A 24,130-nucleotide genomic window follows, 5' to 3' on the forward strand; every position below is an offset into this window, starting at 1 on the left:
CTAATCTACATCGAAACCAAAGCAGAGCATGTGAAGCTAGTTAGGGCAGCCCTAAAGAAGCTCCCCTCTGCCAAATCATATGCCAAACTGTCAAAATGTGAATTCCACTGAGATAGGATTGACTATTTGGGCTATCGCATTTCGTACAAGGGGATGGACATGGATCTGGAAAAAGTGCAGGCCGGCCCCCTCCCCACACCAGAAAGCAATTACAGAGCATTCTAGGGTTTGTCCCCTCATTTGCACAGATTGCAGTCCCCATTACAAATCTGCTGAAAATGAAGAGAAAATAAGCCAAAGCCCAGCCAGCCAATAAAGTCTACTGTAGAATGCCAAGCCACATTTGAAAAGCTTAAGAATTTTTTTTCTTCTTCTAGAACAATACCTTCGTTGTCTTATCAATTATCAGCAAGATAATTGGACTGATCTGTTACCATTTGCTGAAGTGGCCTATAATAATGCGGTGCACTCCAGTACCAGTTACACTCCTTTCTAAGTGGCTAATGAACAGACTTTCATCCCTACGCCTGAGTTGCCTGCTAGCAAACCTGCCATTCCCTCCCTTAAGGAATGGCTTCATCAGTTGCAGAACATTTGGTCGGTTGTTAGGAAGCCGCCCTGAGTCTTCGGAGAAGGGCGGGATATAAATGGGATTAAAATAAAATAAATAAATAAAGCTCTAGATGGGCTTCCAGTTATGGATTTTCAGTGCAGCCAGACACGCGAGGGGGCCCCTGTAAAGGGGTCGAAAGTTGCCCTGGAGGGGCGATGAGTGGGGGAGAGGTCTCTCTAGTCGGCGGTAGAAAGGCGGCGACCCTCCGTCAGCTTGGAGCTACTCTCCAAACCGAAGAAGAAAGGATCGGCACTCCCATGGCCCATCATTTAGCCGTTTCCTGCCAAAGCCAAAAGCACAACAAAACACTTGAAAGCACTTGAAAACAAGGTGCCTCCTTGTTTTCCTAATTGTCTACTTTCCCTGTCAAAAGCTTCTTGAATTTGCTTCCCCCTGCAAGGAGAGAGGGAAAGGATTTTTTCCCCTACCCTCCTTAAGAGCGGCCTTTGTCTACATTGGGAGAGAAAAGAAAAAGCCTTCTACTAAATTATACTGATTTATTGGACTTACTGCCCTTCTACTTTTGGCCCAAAGTTCCTATATTTACAGAAATGGACTTTCTACCTATTAGTCTAAAAAAGAGCACACAAAAAAAGAAACAAATAAAAAGATACTGAAAAGGATTTGAAGTACTCTGGGGATATCCAGTGAATACTACTGGCAAACAAGCTTGCTTACATTTTGGACTGACCTTGGCATTAAGATAAAAACCTGAAACAGCTGGAGATGAATTTGGCTTAGACTTGTGGAAGTGGACTCTTACTGATTTTTGTTTGAAACATAGCCTCCACCAAGGACTATTTATAATTATTACAAAATGGAGAAGGATCAGCCACAAACCTCGCTTGGCTATAACCTTATACTTCAAACAATCTACAGAGTCACTGAGATGTCTATCTCCAGATTTAATAATTTACATGCCAACCTTAAGTCACAAATTGAAACCCAGACTGCAACTAAAGAATTTATACTTCAGAATATAACAAAATTGGAAGATATTACTATTGAGACAGAGGAATATAAGCAACAACTATCCAAAACCGACAATTCTAAAAGTACATGGAACTATCACTATGGCAAATAACCTTAAGGACCAACAACAAACTATGGGAAAACTTAATACTCAACCTTTGACTCCATCAAAAGAGCCTATAACTTTAGAAGTATACTATGTGCAAGATAGTGATGCTAACATAGAGGACGTGGAAGATCAAGAAAGACAGTTTCCTGAAAGCCTGGATAGCCAAGCATTAATTACAAAATTGGATAAGACTCTCTACTTAAAGCAGATGAACCCAGACAGAAGAGGAATCCAGACCGAACTGAAGATAAAGTTTTTAGAGATACAAAGACTAGAACTAATAGGCCAACAACATAATGATTACAAATGGTTTGGGTTTTTTGGATCACTGATAGCCTCCTTCGATTCAAATAATATGTATTGGAGCGAAGGGAGACCTATCTGGCAAATCAAAGGCCTTGGTCTGGAAAACTGATTGACAAAAAAAGAAAGCCAGAGTTAGATTTAAAAAGTGAGTTCTTCGAGAACCATTAAAGGTTATCCTTTTAGTAATCAGTGATCTATCAGGATCTAAAAAAGGAAATGTTTATGAGATAGAACTAGAATGTGTTTATGTATCTATTAGGCTTATTTTAGACATTATAATTTGTGCACTGATATAATGGAAATTTAGATCCCATGTTTGATGTTAAAAGACATTTGATTATTCTATTTAAGAACTAAGAATTAGCTAAAATTTAAAACAGAATCTGGTTGTGTATAAATAGTTGTAGATTGATAAACATAGGCTGTGGTTCTGTCAGTAACATGTGATGTATTAGGATGTGAAACAGACAATGTTTATTAGGTAGAACATAGCTACTCAGCCACTGCGTACATGTTAGATGCTATAGTTTTTGCTGTAATGAAATAAGGGAAATTTGGGTTGTGAATGTTATTCGGGATGTTAAAGGCTAAATTTGAATAATATAATTAAAATTAAAATTAGGTAACCTTTAATAACAGGACATAGATATATCTCAATGAAATTGAATTGACAAATTTTTCAACTGATCATGCTATTTCTAGAAATGGATTAGTTTAAACTGGTTGTATGAAATGTTAAGGGAAATTGGGAAAGATGTTTTGATAATGTAACCTGGATTATGTACTGAAAACTCTGTTACTGAATCTCTGATTACCTAGTCATCATGATGCTTTCTAAATATGTAGATTTTAACTGAAAAACCAATAAAACTTGTTTGTTTGTTTTTTAAAAAAGGAAAGCTCTAGATGAAGCCAGGGCAGCATATAAGCCTCAGGCAGATAAAAACATATGGAATCGAAGCCTTTCCAAGTGGGAGACAGAGTTTACCTTTCCACCAGGTGTTTGTAATCGCTGCAACCATCCAAGAAATTAGTACTGAAGTATAATGGCCCTTTCCCCATTAAGTGCATTATAAACCTTGGCACAGTGGAATTAGAACTCCCTAAGAGCTTACGACAAATCCATCTGGTGTTCCACTGCAGTCTGCTGAAACCCGAGGTCACATCTCTGTTAAGGCCTGTCACTGCTCCTCCTCCACCACCCATTATGGTGGAGGGTAAGCAGCATTTTGAGATCAAGAACATTTTAGACTCTCGCAAGCATCACAGTTCTAGTTGCCTGGAAAGATCTTCCTGCCTCGGAAAACAAGTGGGTTTATAAGAAATATGTTAGAGGCCCTAATGTATTTAGGGCTATCCCAATAAACCTGATTGATGTGTTTCTTTTCTCTCTATCTCCCTTCCCTATTTCTGTTTTGCAGGTGGATTTGTCATTCTATTAGGGTGGTGTATGTCAGTCCCCTACAATGTATTTGCCTGCTAATTAATGCTTATTAATGCTTTGCCTATGTGTTCATTTTTGGGGTCTGCCATTTTGGTGGCAGAAAGGATGCTTGCTTCGGGAATGCATTTGCCTTGCTCTGCTCTGTCGTCTTTGAAACGTACTCTGTTTGTGAGAAAGGAATGTGGCTTGCAAATATCTGCCTTATCTCCAGACAACAGAGCCTGGGACTGTTGGGAAATGAAAGCGAGTGAGACCTTGAAATAGGTGTTAAATTACCAGATTCTCAAAACAACCTAGCACCTATGCATTGGCTGGATTTTAACCGGACGGTTGGACACTGGGGTCAGGAATCCTGAATGGGCATTATGATGTAACCTTTCACACGCAAATTCTTCAGATCTTGCTTTGCTCTATTGCTATCACTAACTCTCAATAAAAGTTCCTTTTGAAACAATGCCTGTTTAAAGAATTGTGCTTTCTTGTGAGATCTAGTTGAGGCAAACCCTTACAATAACAAAATTGATAAAAGTGAAGGGGTCTGAATACTTTCTGAATGCACTACAGGCACACACACATGCTGCCGCCTGATTCTACAGTTGTTGAAATTCATTTTTTTCTCATTAATCTACACTGAATACCCCATAATGTCAAAATGAAAACAGAATTATTGAAATGTCTGAAAATATATTAAAAAGAAAAAACTGAAATATCATAGTGTATTTGTGTCTGTACACACATACACACACATAAGTTAATATCAGTCCAAAGATCTGTTTGCTTTGATAACAAACACACTTATCACAAGAAAAAACATCTTAAAATAACAATGAAACAAAGTATGTCTTTTTAAAAAAATGTCACCTTTGGAAAAGTATAACATCCTAAATTTCTAAAATGAACAACCCAATTCTAAAAGTTGATATTGAATGTCCCACCAGGCTCAAGGTTGACTCAGCCTTCCATCCTTCCGAGGTAGGTAAAATGAGGACCCAGATTGTTGGGGGCAATTAAGCTGACTTTGTAATAATGCCGCTTAGGGGGTGTGTGAAAGCCCTAATAAGCAGGCATATACATAGAATGAAGGCTACTGCTAAGCTTGTAAGCCGCCCTGAGTCTTCGGAGAAGGGCGGGATATAAATGGAATAAAAATAAAATAAAAATAAATTAGTACCCAGCTCTGGAGATTCACAAAAATGCAAAATGACAATATTGTTAAAATAACATTATTCATAATACTTACAGAATCGCCTGTCTTCGCTGATACAAAATGACTGCTAGAATGACTTTCCTGGCAAAATTGAAGATGTTTATCATTTTTTACTGTCCGTAGATATTCCAAATCAACTAAAAAAATCAGTGGGGAGAAAAAAATGTATAATGAAATTTATTTAACATAAACATCTTTAAAACAGTTTTCTATTTGGTATCATGTATCAGTAGAGAGTTCCACTTTCTCCTAAAATTAGTCACAAAGAGTTGTTATCCTTATTTATTATTATTTTGACTTCTATACCGCCCTATTCCCGTAGGACTCAGGGTGGTTTACAGGGCAAACAAAACCATACAATATAAAAGTTAAAATAAATTTAAAACAAGTAATTAAATTTAAGCCCAAAAATTAAAACTTTAAAACCCAATTATCTTCATCATCAAGCATCCATGTCTATTATCAGTTGTGGGAATCTTCAATCTCATACATAATCTGTAATCTACTTCTTTATTTATTCCTTTATGGTAGAAACTGACTATACAGCTACTAAGAAAGAAGTATAAGAAAAAACTATTATTTCAACAAATATATTCTACTTGACAATAAACTGAAAAGACTAAGTCACCAAAAATAATTTTTAATACATGAATTTTTTCTATGAATTGTCTCATAAAGGATTTGGTTAATTAAAGTTTTAAACTTCATTTTTTGCAATTATACAGGAGTAAATCCCACTGAAAATACATACATACATACATACATACATACATACATACATACATACATACATACATCATCTGTAGGCAAATGTCCTTTTAACCTTTTGATTCTACATTTTCCCTGTATTTATCTTGGCTGCTTCTAAAATGTGTTTATGATATTGACATATATTTCATGTTTATTTTCAAACTTTATTCAAAAGCAATTCATTTTGAGAAATGGTAAGAACTGGTGCCAAAATGAAAAAGAGTAGCAGTGTTTCAAATCTTATTTTGATCATCACATGAGTTTACAATAACACAGGTTTTACTTACTCTTGATTCAAGATCCATGATACAAAATTCTAAACTTCTAGGTAACTCATATATACACATGTACCTAGTACTTAAATATTTGAAATATATTCAAATTAATACAATATTAATAACATATAATTTTAATATACAATGGGTTGTTTATTTATAATATTTAATTTGCTCAACACAGTGACTCTGGGTAATGTACACAATAAAAACAACACAATACAATCTAAACAGAATGCAATCTGGAAATTAACATACCAAACACAATAATTACATTCCAACAGTAGCACACACTTCCTACCCCAGCACTTGTAAATGCCAACCCAGAAAACCCGCACTCGCAGCTTGACAAAAAAAAGGGAGGAGGTGGGATGGAATGCAAGGATGGGGGGAATTGCATTTGAGCATCGTTGGTTCCCGTGAGACAGTGCTCCAACCTCTCCAACCCAAGAACACATTCAGCAGATGGCCTAGCATGGCTCACTGATTCACGTAATAAAATGAACAGAAGTGATTGCTAATCCATAAAGGGGAGGGATTAACTATGCTAGCTAGTTTCACTTCATCTGTGTCAATATGGTTTATTCTGTAAAGTTTATACTCTTGGTAAAATAATGTCCTAGGAGTTTCTTTTTCTGGATTCGCCAACTGGACAAGTGACACAGCCCTAGAAAGGGTGGAGGTTGTTGAGTTCACCCTATCATCTGATGATGATGTGAGAACTCTGAAAGCATCACTTAGGAGTGCAAAAGGGCGCAACACTGACACAGAAAATGATATCTTGGTAACTCACCCCATGACACCCATGACCATCCTCACAGAACTGGTGGTGACCTCCTCGGGGCATAAGGAAAACTGGTTGCCCTCTTGGACTCAGGCCACACCAGATCACTGGTCAGCCCTAGCTTAGTTGAGAACTCTGGTCAGTGACTCAGAGAGCTTGAGGTGCCAGTGGCCTTCTGCCAGTTAGAAGGATGCACAGCTGGGGACTCCCCCTACAACATTTGTCACTGAACCAATAGGGATGAGAAGTGGGCCCCATAAAGACCCTAATCTTCATTGTGGCACCAGGCATGGAGAGAACTCTAGAATTGGGTTTAGCATGGGTTCTGAAGCAGGTGTAAGGTCCTGCCTCAGCTAGTTCTCCCAAGAAAGCAGAACTCTTCAAAACTGGCATTATTTCAAAAGGAACTTCTATTGAGAGCGAAAGCAGAAAGGCAAGGCAAGATCTGAATATTTCCCATACAAAAATGTTACATTAAACCCCTCTCTTAAAAACTCAAGTGCCCAACTGCCCAGTCCATTTCCAGCCAATTCACAGGTGCGAATTTGTTATGGGAACTGGAAGTTGAAAGAGTGATAAAGCGCTGTTCCCAGGCATTGCATCCTCTTCTCACCAGAGTAGAGATAAGGCAGATGGCCCCAGGCACATTCCTCCCCACTTTCACACCCAAAGACATACATCAAAGTGCAGAAGAAAAAAGCAAAACAAACACATCCCAGAACCCAAATATTCCTCCCTCCCAACAGAATGACAGCATTCCGATATTGATCTGAGGGGCCTGACCTACCGCTCCCTTAAAAGAAAGAGAAATCCACCTGGAAGAACAGAAAATAATAAAGTGGAGAAAGAAAATTAAGATTAATCAGGCTTATCCAGGTAATGTGCATGAAAATGCTTGAGTAACTAGGGGCTGTAACATGTTTCTTGTGAACCCATTCATTTTGGGATGCTAGAAGGTCTTCCCAGGCCACCAAATACTGGGTGGCTCCATGGTGTTTGCGTGAGTTCAGAACTTCCTTGATTTCAAAGTGTTGTTCACCCTCTACCATGATGGGCTCTGGTGCTGGGGGAGTTACTGGCTGCAAAGGTGAGGTTATTTCAGGCTTTAGGAGACTGCAATGAAATACATGGTAGATTCACCTTAGGGGTTTGGTGAGTTCCAGCTCCACTGCGACCAGGTTTATAATGCATTTGATTGGGAAGAGTCCCACAAATTTTGGCTCCAGTTTTTTAGAGGGTTGTAGGATTGCATGAACCTAGTAGACAGGTATACTCTGTCCCCAATGTAGAATGGTTTGGTTTTCTTTTTATCTGCCTGATCCTTGTAGGTTGTTCTAGCTTCATTTAAAGACTTTCTGACAACTGGCCAAGTATTCTGCAGCTGATTTATCCATTCCTTAAGGGAAGAAATTGTGGATTGGTTAGTTGGCAGTTCAGGCATTGGGTTGAATGCTTGTCCTGTGGCTACTTAAAGCCAGTGCTGGAATGAACAGCGTTATTATAAGCTGCTTCAGCAAATGGTAGGAGGTCAATCCAATTGTCCTGCTGATAATTGATAAAGCATCTTAGGTACTGTTCCAGAACAGAATTCATCCGTTCTGTCCCACCATTCATTTAAGGATGATGACTAGAACTCAGGTCCTGACCCATTCCCAGGAGGTCCAAAAATGGCCTCCAGAACTTTGAAATAAATTGGACCCCTCCGTCTGAAATTATGTGACGTGGGGCTCCCTGTAGGCAGTAGATATGGTAGAGGAACAGTTTTGCTAGAGTCTTTGCTCTTGGGATCTTTTGGCAAGGAATGAAAGGGACCTGCTTTTTTTTATCCCATTTAATCCCATTTATATCCCGCCCTTCTCCGAAGACTCAGGGCGGCTTACAATTTAAAGCACAAATCAATGTGCTTAGCAATAGCCTTCATTCTATGTATATGCCTGCTTATTAGGGCTTTTGCCCCCCCCAAGCGGCATTATTACAAAGTCAGCTTATTGCCCCCAACAATCTGGGTCCTCATTTTACCTACCTCGGAAGGATGGAAGGCTAAGTCAACCTTGAGCCTGGTGGGACTTGAACCTGCACTAACTGCAGGCAGCTGGTGTTACTTAAGGAGGCATTAGCCCACTGCTCCACCAAGGCTCTTTGAAAATAGATCTGTCATTACCCAAACAACAGTGTTTCCCATGCTTTCTGGGAGCTCTATGATAAAGTCCATATAAATCTCTCTCCAGGGTGCTGAAAGGTCTGCAACCAGCTGTAGAAGGCCACGCATTTTCCCCTGCATCCGTTTTGCTGCTACACACGTAGGGCAGCTAGCCACATAACCCTCAATGTCCTTTTTGATAGGAGGCCACCAAAATTGTCTTTTTAACTGGCATAGGGTCTTTACACACCAGAAATGTCCTGCCACCTTTGAGCCATGGCATGTTTGCATAGTCTTTAGTCTCTGGCTGGCCAGAATGTACAGCTTCCCTCCTACCCATGCTAGTCCCTCCCACATGGAGCAGAGGTTTTTATGACTAAGAAACCATTCACCCTTTTCAAGGTCTCATTTAAAGACCAAGGTGACAGTGTTGTCTGGTGGTGGGATGCCTTTCAATTGGCCCTTTTGATTACTGGGGCTGCTAATTGCTGGGCTAGGAGCAGAGGTTTGATTATTTTGGCCTTTGCACTGGTATATTGCAGCAGCCTAGATAGGGTGTCCCCCAGGAAATTTTTTCCTCCTGGTAAACAGCAGAAGGTAAAATTGAAATACTGAAAGTGTTGGACCCACAGTGCTTGCTAGGTAGACAGCTCCCTTGGGGTTTTCAATGCTTCTAGGTTTTTGTGATCATTCCAAACTTGGAAAGGGATTTTATTCCCTTCTAGAAAATGCCTCCAAGTAAAGAGGCCCATCTTACTCCGTAGGCTTGCTTTTCCCAGACCGCTCAGTGTTGTTTGGTCTCAGTCAACTTTTGGCTGCAGTTGGCCCTTTTTGTTTTCCTGGAGCAGTACCGCACCTATGGCCACATTGCTAGCATCGGCCTGAATGACAAATGGTCTGTCTGAGTCTGGATACCTCAGTACCAGCTCCACAGAAAAAAGTCTTTTCAAATTTTTGAATGCGGCTTCGCATTCCATAGTCCACTTTAGTGGCTGGTTAGGTTTCAGCTTATCTACCCCCTTCTTTTCAAAAAGTTTGTAATGGGAAATGCAATCTGCACAAAGGAGGGAATGAACTGCCTATACAAACTGGAAAAGGAGTTTGCAGTTGCTTCCTGGTACATGGGGTTTCCCATTCTAAAATGGCTCATACTTTCTCTGGGTCTATTTCTACCTCCTCATGCAAGATCTAGTAGCCTAGATAGTCAATCTTTTCTTTGTGAAATTCACACTTTGAAAGTTTGGCATAAGCTTTATCGGGAGGAGTTTGTTTAAGACTATTGTCAGAACCCATCTTACACTTGGGGGAAAATCTATTTTATTTCTTTCTATTCCTTGCTAAGGGTTCTGCCATTCTCCTGAAGGGGAGGGGGGAACATGTTTCAGGCTGTCTCTTTGTTTCTCTGTTTCGCTACAATGTAACTTTTCCACTATTCCTGCATACTTGCTCTTTAAACTGTCTCTCCCTTGATGTTAACTTGGGGTGAGAAAGGAATGTGCTTCTGGCCATCTGGCTTATCTCTTGCTATGGAACGGAAGGTGTGAAGACCCAACAACATCATTGCAAGCCTGGGAATGGCTGTGTTATCAGCTCCTTTCCCACAGCAGACTGTGGATTGGTCCATTCAAACTCGCCGGATGAACTATTGGGGTGGGGGACTCTTTTCACCTATTGATCTAAGCGGGAAACCCTCAGATCCTGCCTTTCATGCCTGCTCTCAGCTTCTCCTAATAAAAGTTCCTTTTGGAAGAAACTGCTTCCACGAGTCTTGCTTTCTCAGGATGAGGTTTTGAAGTGGGCCCTGACAACTGCTCTGACCAATTTTACATGTTCAGCTTTCGTTTCAGTGTAGATTAATATATCATGCAGGGACACCAAAACTCCTTTTTACAGGTGCTCATATAGCACTTTGTTTATCAGTTGCATAAACATTGCAGGTGCTCCTTGTAATCCAAATGGGAGCACCTTAAATTGAAAGCAACCCAGGGGGTGGTTAAAAGCAGTTTTCCATTTGTTTCCTTATTTAATTCTGACCTGGTAATAAGCCTCCAGTAAATCCAGGTGTTTGGAAAACACCTTCCCTTTAGAGTGGTGGGACAGCATGTCCTTCATGAGGGGGCAAGGGGTATACATTTTCCATGCATACTGTGTTCAGGCCCCATTAATCAATGCAGAGATGAAGAGACTCATCTTTCTTCTCGCAGAACAGCACCAGGGCTGCCACCCTGGGTCTGGCCAACTGGAAAAAACCCCCGAGTTAAATTTCTATCTATGAACTGGCGCAATTCATCTAATTAAAGAACCCAATGGTTGTGGTTGTGGGAACCTTAAGCACCGTCTCGCTAGTCCACCCGCAGGTTCCATTTTTTCAGCCAAGCCAACCCTAGGACAAGGGGCCATTCCATGATGGGTGCCATTATAAAGGTTAGAGTATTGAATTGCTCCCCATGGTTAAGCCCAGGTATTCAGTGATGAAGGGGGCCGGGATGGATCCACCTAGTTGGCAGAACACAATTGAGTTCTTTAATCTCCTCAGGTGGACCACCAGTTTTCCCACTAGTGTGGGGCTTTTTAAGCATCTAGTGCACCGGAGTCTAGTAGGGCCTTTAGGGCTACTTTCTCCCCCAAGCCTGGGATTAACAGTTCTATAGGCATGGTTACTGGTGCGACAGGGGGTTGTCATGGTTGTCGCTGTTGGATATCCCCAGTTCTTTCTCTGATGGGGTCGGAGTTCCTCCTCCTGGCTTTGGGGAGAGACTGAACTCTATGACCTTAGTGCTCTTTAGGGCCATTTCTTTGGGGTGTTGGAAAGGTTTGGTTTTTCCCCTTATGGTCGGTCTCCTTTCTTTGTGGTGGTTTTTGTGTGGCATTCCACAGCCCAGTGGCCTTCCTTGCCACATTTGAAGCATGCAGTTGAGCACAGCAGTGCTGCCAGGTCTTGCTGCCTCCCTTTTCCTCTCTGGTGGGGAACACCTCCACACTCTGCCTGAGCAGTACTGGTTCCATGCCTGGTCAATCTCCGCTTCTTCGGCTAGGATGCACCAGTCATGGAGGCACGCAGGGGCTCCTTAGGCAATGCAGGCATGGTATAAGCCCATCTTTAAAACAGTTCACCAGGATTTCCGGCCATTTGAGGCGGCAAGCCAGGTCCCAGAATTCTTCAGTGTACTATCAGGCGGTGGCCTTGCCTCCCCATCTTAATGCAATCTCGTTCCTTGAGATCGGCCAGGGGTCTTTGAAACGCTGCCTCAGTGCTGTCCTGAAGCTGTTAAAGTTCTGGAGCTCTGATGTATCAGCGTTGTGCAGGGTTGATATGCATCTCGCCACAGCCCCTTTCAGGGCAACGGTGACAACCCTAACCCTGGATCCTTTGCTAGGAGGTCTCGCCTGTATTCCTGCATGTATGTGAGGACATGAGCGAGAAGAATCCCAACTGTTGAGCATCCCCATCAAACATAACATCCAGGGAGGTGCCTTTCACTCCAGCCACTGGGCTCCCTTTCCACCGGTTCTTTGGGCATTCGCCCCTGTTGGGATGACCCAAGGTGGGGTGGCTGGGGTGGTCGCCCTTTCTGTGGAAGCAACGGAGCCTGCCTCTGTCTCTGGGGTTGGCAACTTCTCCTCCCACATGCAGGTTCCTCCACCCGTTCTTTGCTCTTTTCCCCGCAGTCACTGGTTTTTTTTGCAGCTACAGGTTCTGGAATGCTTCCATGAAATGTTTGGCTCATTTCAGCAGCTGCTTGGCTTGGCTCTGCTCTTCCCCTAGCTCATCATCATCATACAGTAGTTCCATCTTGTGCTTCCAGCCTCACTTCCTGCTGCCATGGGTGAGAGTGACATGCTGGATCCTCCCTTCCAAGACCTCCTTTTCCCCCATGCCAATAGACCATCTTGGCTTTGGAGGATCTTCCATGATGGCAGCTTCCTCCATACACTCAGAGGGGCTCTTATCGGGGTGAGTCTTCATGAAAGTTTCCCCCCAGCACTCAGCCTCCTCTTACTCACTGCCATGGTGGGACATCGTGGGCATGGTCCCCATAGTAGGGCTGTTGTCCCTCCAGGTTGACCACTTTGTACATCTTCCCTAACATAAGGTCCTGCCTCAGCTAGTTCTCCCAAGAAAGCAGAACTATTGAAAGTGGCATTATTTCAAAAGGAACTTTTATTGAGAGATAGTGAAAGCAGAAAAGCAAGGCAAGATCTGAATATTTACCACCAAACCCCTCTCTTAAAAGCCCAAGTGACCAACTGCCCAGTCTATTTCCAGCCAATCCACAGGTGCAAAGTTGTTATGGGAACTGCAAGTTGAAAGAGAGATAAAGCACTGTTCGCAGGCATTGCATCCTTTTCTGACTGAAGTAGAGGTAAGGCAGATGGCCCCAGGCACATTCCTCCCCCTTTCAAACCCAAAGTGATACATCAAAGTGCAGAAGAACAAAGGAAAAGAAATACATCCCAGAACCCAAAGATTCACCCTCCAAACAGCATAAAGATTTCCTCCTCCCAACAGACTGGCAGCATCCCGATAATGATCTGAGGGGCCTGACAGGAGGATTTTAAGATTCGGCGAAAGAACCTTGAAAGGAAGCCCAAAGAGAGATTAGCTACCCTCAACCTCATGACACTGGGGAGGAAGGCAAAGAGGGAAGTTGGTGGCATGGCACAGAAGCACAAAACTGGAACTCTGAATCCCCAAGTAGTACTGGACTTGTGAGAAGTTTTCAGTGAGAAGGGGCTGGATGTGCTTCCCCCTCACTAACCCACAGACTGTTCCATAGAAATACTGCCAATTGCCAAATTACCCAAACTTAAGCTGTACTTCATGACTCCAAGGAAGCTCGAGGAGCTCCAGACATTTATAGATAAAAACCTGTAGTGAGAGTTCATACAGCCTGCCAAACCACGGGTGGTCATTCCTGTCCTTTTCTGGGAAAAGAAAGACGGATCTCTCTGCTGTGTGTAGACCACCAGGGGTTGAATGCAATCTGCATTGAAAACATTTACCCCCTGCCTATAATGAAAGACACGTTGACCCATCTGGCCAAGGGAAAGTTCTTACTAAACTAAACTTGTGAGAGGCATGCTACGGAGTTAAGGATTAAGGGGACGAATGTAAAACTGCATTCTGCTACCCATTAGGATGCTTCCAATTAGGATCCAAGTGATCCCCTTTGGACTACAGGGCACTGACTTCATGTAGCTAATTAATGGTATCCTACATGAGTGGCTCAGTGGGTTAGGACGCTGAGCTTGTCGATCAGATGGTCGGCAGTTTGGCGGGTCAAATCCCGAGTGCCGCGTAACAGAGTGGGCACCTGTTACTTGTCCCAGCTTCTGTCAACCTAGCAGTTCGAAAGCATGTAAAAATGCAAGTAGAAAAATAGGGACCACTACGGTGGGAACGTAACAGCGTTCCGTGCGACTTTGGTATCTAGTCATGCCAGCCACATGACCACGGAGACGTCCTCGGACAAACGCTGGCTCTTCGGCTTTGAAACGGAGATAAGCACTGGCCCCTAGAGTTGGAAAGGACTAGGACGCATGTGCGGGGAAACCTTTACCTTTACGCGAATACTTATATAAAAGGATCCTAGTATATTTGGACGTTTTAATTTACACGGAAACCATGGCAGAGCATGTGAAACCAGTAAGAGCAATGCTGAAAAAGCTCTGCACTGCCCAGCTGTATGTTAAACTTTCTAAGTGTGAATTCCACAAACTGACTAACTAGGGCAGAGGTCCCCAACCTTTTGGGCACCAGGGACTGGTTCTGTGGAGACAGGTTTTTCCAAGAACCAGAGGGTGCATGGTTTTGTGTGCTGCCTACATCTCGCAGATTGGGCTTTGCTTGTTTGTGCGGACCGGTTGCTGGCATGCCGCAGCCCGGTACTGGGCCGTGGTCCAAGGGTTGGGGACCGCTGAACCAGGGTACTGTATCTCCTACAAAGAAATAGAGATGAACCTTGAAAAGGTGCAAGCCATACTGATCATGAACATACAGTGAGGGGAAAAAGTATCTGATCATCTGATTTTGTACATTTGCCCACTGACAAAGAAATTATCAGTCTATAATTTTAAAGGTAGGTTTATTTTAACATTGAGCAACAGTATAACAAAAAAAATCCAAAAAAACACATTTCAAAAAAGTTATAAATTGATTTGCATTTTAATGAGTGAAATAAGTATTTGACCTCTTCGCAAAACAATATCATTGAAGTCCATGAGTCATAAAAGAGCCGAGGTTGCCTACCCCTGATCTAGGCTATGGTGGAGAGTTTAGAATCTGATTGATTGCTTCTGTGGACAGGTGTCTTTTATTCAGGTAACAAACTGAGATTAGGAGCACTCCCTTTAAAGAGAGTGCTCCTAATCTCAGCTCATTACCTGTATAAAAGACACCTGGAAGCCAGAAATCTTGCTGATTGATAAGGGATCAAATACTTATTTTATTCATTAAAACGCAAGTCAATTTATAACTTTTTTGAAATGTGTTTTTCTCGATTTTATTTTTTTGTGTGTTATTCTATCTCTCAGTGTTAAAATAAACCTACCATTTAAAATTATAGACTGATCATTTTTTTGTCAATGGGCAAATGTAAAAAATCAGCAGGGGATCAAATACTTTTTTCCTTCACTGTACCTTAGGTATACGTGTGTTATTAGCAGCGTTGTCTACTTCGTATCTTGTTGCTTGCTTTATCCTCACTTTAATGTACACTAGTTAAAGTATTAATTGGTTGGGACAATCTACAAATATTGCAATAATATCTAGAATATCTAGATCCGTACCAATCGGGTTTCAGACCGGGGCACAGCACGGAGACGGCATTGGTCGCGCTGGTGAATGATCTCTGGCGGGCCCGAGATAGAGGTTATTCTTCTGTCCTGGTCCTATTAGATCTATCAGCGGCTTTTGATACCATCGACCATGGTATCTTACTGCGTCGTCTTGAGGGGCTGGGAGTGGGAGGCACCGTTCTGCGTTGGTTCTCCTCCTACCTCTCGGACCGTTCGCAGACGGTGTTGGCAGGAGGGCAGAGGTCAAGCCCTAGGCCTCTTAATTGTGGAGTGCCTCAGGGTTCGGTGCTCTCGCCCCTCCTGTTCAACATCTATATGAAGCCGCTGGGAGAGATCATCCGTAGCTTCGGGGTGAAATATCATCAATATGCTGATGATACCCAGCTATTCATCTCCACCCCGAACCAACCCAGTGATGCCCTTGATGTGATGTCCCGTTGTCTGGAAGCGGTACAGATTTGGATGGGAGAAAACAGGCTTCGACTCAACCCGGCCAAGACTGAGTGGCTGTACATACCGTCATCTCGTTTAGTCCAAGAGGTTCCATCTCTGACTATAGGAGGAGAGATGTTACCTCCCATTGATAAAGCACGCAATCTGGGCGTCCTCCTAGATTCACGACTCAGTTTTGAAGATCACATTGGAACCGTGGCTAGGGGGGCATTTGCCCAGATTCGTCTTATATACCAATTGCGCCCCTTTTTGGACCGAGATGCCCTACGTACAGTCACCCACGCACTCGTTACCTCCCGTATTGATTACTGTAATGCTCTCTACATGGGGCTGCCCTTGAAGACCACCCGGAGGCTTCAGCTGGTGCAGAATGCAGCTGCACGGGTTGTGATGGGAGCTTCCCGATACTCCCATATTACACACCTCCTGCGTGAGCTGCATTGGCTACCAGTTGCCCTCCGGGTGAGATTTAAGGTGCTGGTACTTACCTTTAAAGCCCTACATGGCTTAGGTCCGGGATACTTGCAGGACCATCTGCTGCCGGGAACAAATTCCCATCGTCCAGTACGCTCACACAGAGAAGGCCTCCTCAGGGTACCGTCAGCTAGGCAATGTCGGCTGGCGACCCCCAGGGGGAGGGCCTTCTCTGTGGGAGCACCAACCCTATGGAATCAGCTCCCCCCTGAGCTTCGGATAGCCCAAAACCTCCAATCCTTTCGCCGCGGCCTCAAAACACACCTGTTCCACCAAGCTGACCTAGACTGACAGGCATTTTAATTAATTTATATTTAGTATTTTTAATTCATTTTAAAATTCTCTAATTTTTTATTGCACTGATGTTCTCAATTTTCATTTTATCTTGATTTATGTACTTATTATATGTTTTATTGTGAGCCGCCCTGAGTCCTTCAGGAGATAGGGCGGGATATAAATCCCATCAATAAATAAATAAATAAATAAATAATAAATTGTTGTTGTTGTTAGTTGCGAAGTCATGTCCGACCCATTGCGACCCCATAGACAATGTTCCTCCAGGCCTTCCTGTCCTCTACCATCTTCTGGAGTCCATTTAAGCTCAAGCCTACTGCTTCAGTGACTCCATCCAGCCACCTCATTCTCTGTCGTCCCCTTCTTCTATTGCCCTCAATCTTTCCCAGCTTTAGGCTCTTCTCTAGTGAGTCCTTCCTTCTCATTAGGTGCCAAAGTATTTGAGTTTCAACTTCAGGATCTGGCCTTCTAAAGAGCAGTCAGGGTTGATCTCCTCTAGGACTGACCGGTTTGATCGCCTTGCAGTCCAATAATAAATGCATTTTACAATTTGATTTTTATTCTCTTATTACAAAACCATCTTAATACTTGTTGTTGTTTTATCAATTTTTATTGATTTTCTAATATTACATTTAAATGTTTGAAAAGCAATGTGGCGGCTTACAATAATTCTATTACACATAGATATCATTAGTACAAATCTCAAATTATTACAATCACCATTCCCTCTCTTTCTCCCTTAATATCTAGTGTCTCATATTTAACTAATACAATTGTTGTTCTATCAAATGGAAAATAACTTTCTAACATTTATCAGTAATTTTAAGTTTATGTATATCTTAGCTTTCAATCTTTTCGACAATGAATGACCTAATCAATTTTTCTCCTTTTTAATTTTTGCTTAATATTTAAATTTAACATTTAATAATTATCATTTCTAAATTTTAAATGACCCCAACTCCTTTATCACAATTCCTCCCAAAGTTTGATGTTTTGGATACACCTCTTATCTATATAACTTCTTACCATCTACCTCAATAAGTTAGTAATGCAATATAATATTCTTATTTTCTAATAATTCTCAAATATCTTAAAATCTTAAATTTAATAACCAAAATTTCTTTTATTTCCACATTTAATACTTCCTCTCTCTTCCTCTTTACATCTTCCAGTTTGCCACGGCTGCCATGGATACCTGGGAGATGAACTTTGTCTCCCCCGTCCAGTTTCACATCGCTGGGGGGCCCTGAAAAGGGTCAAAAGTCACCCCATAGAGGCGATGAGCAAGGAGGGATCCTTGCTGGATCGCAGGAGAGCGGTAGCTCTCCTGCTAGAGCCGGCGAATCCGTCCAAACTGGTGGACAAAAGACCAGCCATAGAAATATGGCTCGTCACTAGGCTGTAGACAGCTGAAGTCACATTTACCATCTGGCAACTTCAAAGCAGCGTAGAAAGGACTGGGTGAGATCTACCTCTCTTAAATCCTAATTGCTTTTTTGTACCTATTCAAGCTGCTAAAAGTACTTTCCCCCCCTTTGGAGAGGGAAGGGGAGTTTCAGCCCTCCCTCCAGACACAGTGGCGACTGACTATCTAGGTGTGTTTAAAACGTTGAAAACATAATTAGATCCTAATTGGGAATCTATTTCCTAAAATTGGTGGATTAAAAGACTCTTTATTCTCTATTTCCTATTTTTCTTCAATTTTTCTTCTCTATTTTTATTGAAGATCTGGGTTTTTTCTTTTAAAATAGAAGAAAAAACTGAAAAGATCAAAATAACTTTGGAGAGACATCTTGTTGCCAAACATGATATTGCAATCTGTAATTGTAAAGAGACTTGGCTGAAAAAAGATAAGAAAAAGATAAGATACATGTAACCTTCAGAAACTCAGCTGTGCTTTTTATTGTGGATTTTTTTTTAATATAAAGCCTTTTAGTTTAAATATACTATTATTGAAGAAGATCAGGAATGGATGTTCCTTATGGAAGAAGAGCAGGAGCAAACTCTTTGTTGAAAGAGATTATTCAAACCTTACTCAAAGGTGGTGACGAAATAAGAAGCTACAGGAAAAAACCCCAGAAGATAGCCCAGACATGCAAAAGCAAACTATGACTATAATTATAGAATCATCTATGCAGGATACTATAGAAAAAATGGAACAATTAAATATCAAGACAGAAGACTCAGCTGCTCAACAAATACAGACAAGGGCAAATACAGAAAAGAAACTGACAAAAGGGAAAGAGGTAATGATCTCCTATATAAAAGAGAAGGAGCTTGAGGATACAAAACAAAAACAGATGGAAGAGAAGATAAACAGGTCAAGACAAATAGGTTGAAATGGAAAGCCAAGAAGACCTGCTGGATCTGCTAGTCCTCTTAACAAAATAGCGACTGGATCGTTTTCTCAACACCAAATAATAGATACAACAATCCAAGGAGATCTGCTCACTGACCCAAAAGCAAGGACATAGAAGATGATTTGTCAAAGAAAGCAAGCCACAATAAGACTGAAAAAGAATGGGCTTCCAGTTTGCCACACAGCTGCTATGGATGGTTGGGAGACTTGCTCTCTCTCCCACGTCCAGTTTTGCATCACTAGGGGGCCCTGAAAAGGGCCGAAAGTCACCCCAAAGAGGTGACCAGCAAGGAGAGGTGCTCACTGGATCACAGGAGAGCCACAACTCTCCTGTTAGACCTGGCAATCCCTCCAAACCAGTGGACGAAACCAAAACAACAATCAGGAGATGCAGGAAACATGCCCACGAACAGGCATAAAAGTCTTAAATGCTTATATACAAATGCTCAAAGCTTGGGGAGCAAACAGGGAGAACTAGAAGCAATACACAAGCGGGGATATGATATAGTTGGCATTACAGAAACCTGGTGGAAGAAAACCCGTGAATGGAATGGACTGATGGATGTATACAAATTGTTCAAAAGAAACAGGTCTACAAAAAGAGCAGGGGGAGCTGCACTATATGTAAGAGAACACTACATATCTACAGAAATGTATATGGGTCAATATAAAAGAGAAAAAAGTGACATTACCATAGGTGTATATTAAAGGCCACCCAACCAATCAGAAAAAATAGATGAACTCTTTGCCAACCAGTTAACAAATGTATGTAGGAAACATAACACTGTAGTAATGGGAGACTATCCAGATATCAGCTGTGAGATCAAACAGATTCTAACCAATCTAGCCGACAAATTTGTCATACAAAAGGTGGAGGAGGAACTAGACATAAAGCCGTACTGGACTTAATTCTAATTAATAGAGAAGATAGAGGCAGTTGAAGTTGCTAGAATCTTGGGCGAAAGTGACCACGTCATACTGGAATTTAATATAACACAAACACTAGCAACAGAAAACAATCCAACCAGTGTCTTAAACTTTAAAAGAGCTGACTTTAACAAACTCAGAGAAAACCTAGGAAAGATTCCATGGATGAAAATTCTAAAGGGGAAAACAGCCCAAGAAGTATGGGAAACTCTGAAAAATGCAATCATAAAAGCCACATCTAGTACAATACCACTGGAAAAGAAAAACAAGAAATTCAAGAAGAAACCAACATGGCTCTCTGACAAACTGAAAGATAAAAAGGACAAATACAAAATACAAAAAATGGAAAGAGGGGCACATAACTAAGGCCAATTATCAGCAGACAGCCAGAACATGCAAAGATGAAGTCAGGAAAGCAAAGGCTCAGAATGAACAAAGACTTGCAACAGAAATCAGGGATAATAAAAAAAAGATTTTTCCAATATATTAACAATAAGAAAAAAGTCAAGGAAACTGTAGGTCCAATAAAGAGAGAAGATGGCAAGGAAATAACAGGCAACAGAAAGAAAGCAAAGCTGTTTAACTCATACTTTGCATCAGTCTTCACACAAAAAGAAACTATAGCCCAACATGCCAAAAAAACTATTGCAAAAGACTAACTAGAAACAAAAATTAAAATAAGGAGGAAAATGGTAAGAGAACACCTATCCGACCTTGATGAATATAAATCGCTGGGGCCTGACAGATTGCATCCCAGAGTTTTGAAGGAGCTGGTACATGTTATCTCAGAACCATTGCACATCTTTCAAAAATCCTGGTGTACTGGGGAAGTCCATGAGTATTGGAAAAGGGCTGATGTGGTTCCCATCTTCAAGAAAGGGAAAAAAATGGACTCAGGAAACTACAGACCAATCAGTTTAACATCAATACCTGGGAAGATCCTAGAAAAGATAATAAAAAAACCAGATCTGCGAACAACTAGAAGCAAGTAAAGTTCTAACTAGTAGCCAGCACAGGTTTGTTAAAAACAGATCATGCCAAACTATTCTTCGATAAAGTTTACAGCTTCCTGTAATCCGAAGGGGAGCACCCTGAATTAGAAACAACCCAGGGGGTAGTTGAAAGCAGTTTTCCATTCGTCCCACTCCTTGATTCTGATACAATAGTATGCTTCACGCAGTCTAACTTCGAAAAAATTTTCCCCTTCGACAAGTGAGCCAACATGTCCCTCATGAGGGGCAGGGTGTACACATTCTCAAGCATCTATAATCCATGCAGAGATGAAAAGACCTATCCTTTTTGTCTTGGAAAAGAACAGGGGCTGCCACCCGGGGTCTGGCTGATTGAATAAAACCGCGGGCTAATTTTTTTTTATTATTGAAAAGTTTTGCAGTACATTTTAACTTTAACAATCCCCCCTCCCCCCACCCCTACCTAACCCTCCCTATCCCTCCCACCCATTCCCCCCTCCCCCCCGACTTCCCAGTGCTAAATACAGGGTATAAAAACAAAGAACAATCATAAGCATCCATATTCTAACAACAATAAACTATTAATTCTATCACCCTCTAGCTCATATAAAATGATTACAAACAGTCTTACTATTACATATAAAAAGAAAAGGAAACAGAAAAGGAAACTTACTCAAATGCTAAATGAAATTTCTTAGTCCCATATTTGTTCTGGATATAATCAATCCTTTAACAAATTTTTTGATGATGAACTTTTGTAGCTCATCTAACACCAAGGGGGTCATAGAGTATAATCGGTTTTGGTAGCTTAGCCCCTGGAATGATCTCAATTGCGCAATCTGTAGGTCGTTGAGGGGGGAAGCTCATCCGACCTCTTCTCACTGAAAATCTCAGCCAGATCATGGTATTCTCTCTGAATGCTCTACAGCTCTTGCTCACTCAGTGCTGACGCCAGCTCCCATTTTGAACCCGCTATTTTACAAACAATTCTCCCTGCCCGACTTCATCCTTTAATTCTTCCTCCGCTTCTGGGCACCCCAGGGATTTAGCCTTTAGATCCTCGAAAGCCTCCACCATGTACTGCATGGCTCGCTTCAGGATCCCCTCCATCTGGTCTGACTACTTGTCCATTTCGTCATCATCAGAAAGCAGCTCTCTTTCTTCCAAGTCTTTTTCCAACCTCCACAGGTGAAGGTTACCCTTTGGGGCCTTTCTTCCCAGTCCTATTTCTTCCTGACACTAAGCAACCATCTCAGTTTCATGGAGTCTTCCAGGTCAGCGGCTTCCTCCAGTCAACCGAAGGTGCCTTCTTCGGCACATGCCTGGGTAGCCGACTCAGTCCAATCTTTGGTCCCGGCTTCTCCCGTTTCACTGCCATGCAGAGACATATTGTGCATGGGCCCCCATGGTAGGGCAGATGCCTCTTCAGGTTGGGCACTTTTGCAGCCCTTGCTTTATGTAAGAGTTTGCCTCAACTAGATCTCCCAAGAAAGCAGAACTCTTTAAACAGGCATTGTTTCAAAAGGAACTTTTATTGAGTTAGTGATAGCAATAGAAGCAAGGTCTGAAGAATTTGCACGCGAAAGATTACATCGTAATGCCCATTCAGGACTCCTCCCCCCAGTGTCCAACTGTCAAGTTGAAATCCAGACAATCCATAGGTGCTAGGTTGTTTTGAGAACTTGGTGATTTAGTGCCCATTTCAAGGTCGCTCTTGCTTTTGTTTCCCAATGGTCCCAGGCTCCGTTGTCTGGAGATAAGGCAAATGTTTTCAGGCCACATTCCTTTCTCACAAAGGGAGGACATTTCAAAGAGGTCAGAGGACAGCCAGGCAAATACATTCCCCAGGCAAGCAGCCCCACTCCCAACAAAATGGAAGACCCCGTAAAGGAATACACAGGTAAAGCAATAATATGCAGGCAAATACATTGGAGGGGTCTGACAATACTTTTTACAAAACATCCACCATCATTTTGGGAAAATAAGACTTCACATCTAGTCCAGAAGTTGATTAATATCTATAAGTAAAAACTTGTTTCAAAAAGGAGAGAATTTTTTTAAAATATGAATTTTTCATTTGTGCTTTCTCTATCCAATATTACTTTAGTTTTACTTAATTCTTTTTAATTTATATTTTCTCCCTCAATGATTATATTTAGGTAATAGAAAGAACAAACTTTTGGGGTTTTATCTTATTCTTACTACTCTGGGGAGATGGATAACAATTTTAAATAAAAAACTAAGGAAATAATATTGATAATTAAAATGGATTTAACAGGTAGGCAGATCATGAATCATAAAAATATTATTCAGGATTTATTAGCCACATCTGTATTCTGCCAATTATTTTTAATGAGTCAAACTCTGTAATATTTTCAATGGGTTGCATCCAAATTTAGTCACGCTTAAAAAACAACTCTTGAAATAAATTGAATATGTACTTATGACTGACTTTTTATGTCGTTCAGGATCTTTTAAAAACATGGTTGGGTATGGGTTTCCCATCAGCCATTCTGTTTTATTATCTTAAAATGATTTTGAGTGTTGAAAACGTATCATGTTTTAAAAGAAATGTTTACAACTTTTACTGAACATAATCTCTATTTATTTAGCTATTCCTGACTCTAAAATGTAGAAAAATGCTGTATGAGAAAAAGAATGCACAAGAAAGTAGATGATCAAAATTTATAGTGATGAAAGCTCTCTCTGCAAGCAAAAGGAGGTAATTTTCCATAGAGGAGGAGAGAGGAGAGGGTGTTTGACTCCTTCTACCCTAATCCAACTATTAATGGAATAATTAAGGTGTTAAATTGATCTCAAAGCAACCCACCCTCAGACAGGGAAGTTCACAAAGTGATCTGAATCAGTCATCTTTATTACCCCAACGTTCCTCACACATTGATGCTGTAAGAGAAAATGACAGGGGAGTGCTGTGTATGCCATCTTACCTCTAAATAAATAGTAGCATATAAATGTAGCAAGTACATTTAATCCTTAACTTATGAACATTATTATAGGCCAATTATATTCGTAAACTGAATTTGTTAACTGGATCACATTAAATGAACATGATCCCTCCGTGCTTTACCCAATGCATTCTCGCTAATCAAATGCGCAGGTCATTAAGTCCATGAGGTATCTCAGGGTGGGGAAGACCATGGGGGGGGGGGTTTGATGTTCCAACCATCCAAGGCCTCCCCCAACCCACTGAGATGTTTCCCCCATCCTGCCCCACTGTGTCTCCACAGCACTGA

The 24,130-nt window shown here is 41.5% G+C and overlaps 1 protein-coding gene across 6 annotated transcripts in view; it reads right to left on the bottom strand.

The window, feature by feature from the left end:
• The window catches only part of RAB28 (RAB28, member RAS oncogene family), a 175,169-nt gene that overhangs the window by 16,354 nt on the left and 134,685 nt on the right, over positions 1–24,130 (bottom strand). For all 6 annotated transcript variants that reach the window (XM_083366945.1, XM_083366943.1, XM_083366944.1 and 3 more), the window contains one exon: positions 4,685–4,788. In XM_083366945.1, the coding sequence (XP_083223071.1) occupies positions 4,685–4,788 (104 nt within the window). The remainder of the gene's footprint in view (positions 1–4,684; positions 4,789–24,130) is intronic.

The sequence above is a fragment of the Vipera ursinii genome (assembly GCF_947247035.1).
Source record: "Vipera ursinii genome assembly, chromosome: 7".
Taxonomy (NCBI): domain Eukaryota; kingdom Metazoa; phylum Chordata; class Lepidosauria; order Squamata; family Viperidae; genus Vipera; species Vipera ursinii.